This window comes from Limulus polyphemus, unplaced genomic scaffold (assembly GCF_000517525.1).
Source record: "Limulus polyphemus unplaced genomic scaffold, Limulus_polyphemus-2.1.2 Scaffold192, whole genome shotgun sequence".
NCBI lineage: Eukaryota > Metazoa > Arthropoda > Merostomata > Xiphosura > Limulidae > Limulus > Limulus polyphemus.
In genome coordinates this window covers 652,476-653,854 of record NW_013665802.1, presented here as the reverse complement: position 1 = coordinate 653,854, position 1,379 = coordinate 652,476, and the positions used below count along the sequence as shown (strand labels likewise).

The following is a 1,379-nucleotide window of genomic DNA, read 5'->3' as shown; positions in this document are numbered from 1 at the left end:
ACCCACCATCATTCCCCAAGTTGAACAAAAACCTCGGACTAGCTAAATAATGAATGAATATTTGTGGTAAAATTCTTATCAATGCTATAAGTGTAGCTACCAGTTTGGCTGCCAATTTTTATTTCATTCCTCTAAGTCTCATGCTCAATCCTTTTTTGGCCACACCTTTTTTTTCACACCTAAGGTGTTTTTGATATGATACTCTCTTACAGTGAACATGTATGTGTGTGTGTAAATAAAAATTACACCAATAATCATGTTATCCAGTTTTCATTTATTATAATCTCCAGTTTGCCCCTGAAGAAGAAAAGTCCACCTTTCGAAAGCGCTTGGGTTATAGGGTTTTTTATCATCTTGTATCAAGACTTAAACCTACGTGTTTTTCTGACATTATGAATATTATGTTACCAAGAAACGTTTTCATCATCACAGCTCTACAACCTACAAAAAAATTCTGTATATTTTATTGCTGTAACAGCATTGAACCTAAACAGTGGACAAGCCCCTGTAAGTTTAAAGAATAAACTATAAGGTATTTGTTATATTGTTATTAATTTAGCTTCATATTATTCCCTATTTCAAAGGTTTAGGTCTCTTATACCACATGTATTGTGTATATAGACCCAATACAAACACATAGGTAACACAATTAAACACACTGTCCAGAAAAATATAACACCCTTCAAATGAACTGTGATCTCAAATGACCAAATAATGTTTTTATATCATTAATGTTTTCCAGGATTTCCTGCAACTTTTGTACTCACCGGCAAGAATGGTAGGATTAAGGGACCCAGATATAATTTTGGTAAAGTAGGAGTCATCTTCAGCTAAGACAGCTTTATTTTTCTAACAGAATGGGTTGCCTTCAGATGTGGTGGATGCTTTAATTTAATGGAGCTTAATGGAAGGTTTGATAAACATATTTGCATGGTAAGAGCTGGTTTTGAGTGTTTCATTTTCATTTTAAAGTTTAATTTAGTGAATGGGATGGCCTATATGGACAAACAGGTCCCTTGTTGTCCTTAGATTATATATATGTGTATGTAATGGTTTGTATTGGTCAAAATAAGTCTTTCACACAGGAAAAAAACTCATTCAAATATGACTAGCTGTGTTTATTTGATTTGTCTAACAACTGAGCATTAACTACTTTAAAATTTAGATTTTAAGCCTCATATTAATATTATATATATTAATAATTATGGCATACACAATTAAAAATATACACACACAAAGAAATCATTCCACAAAATACAAACCTCATGACTTGCAAAGAATTCAGAAGTTTCCAAAACACTGTTAATATCCATTAAACGGTTCAAGTATGTCTTCTATGGAATAGAAAAAAAATCTATATACATATATATATATATATA

General features: G+C 31.4%; 1 protein-coding gene across 5 annotated transcripts in view; it reads right to left on the bottom strand.

The window, feature by feature from the left end:
• LOC106478240 (inositol-trisphosphate 3-kinase A-like) overlaps positions 1-1,379 on the bottom strand; it is a 63,156-nt gene that overhangs the window by 22,391 nt on the left and 39,386 nt on the right. For all 5 annotated transcript variants that reach the window (XR_002609857.1, XM_022381791.1, XM_013938767.2 and 2 more), the window contains exon 8: positions 1,263-1,334. Coding sequence is in view for 4 of the 5 variants with exons in the window: in XM_022381791.1 (XP_022237499.1) it covers positions 1,263-1,334 (72 nt within the window). In the remaining variant the exon portion in view is untranslated. The remainder of the gene's footprint in view (positions 1-1,262; positions 1,335-1,379) is intronic.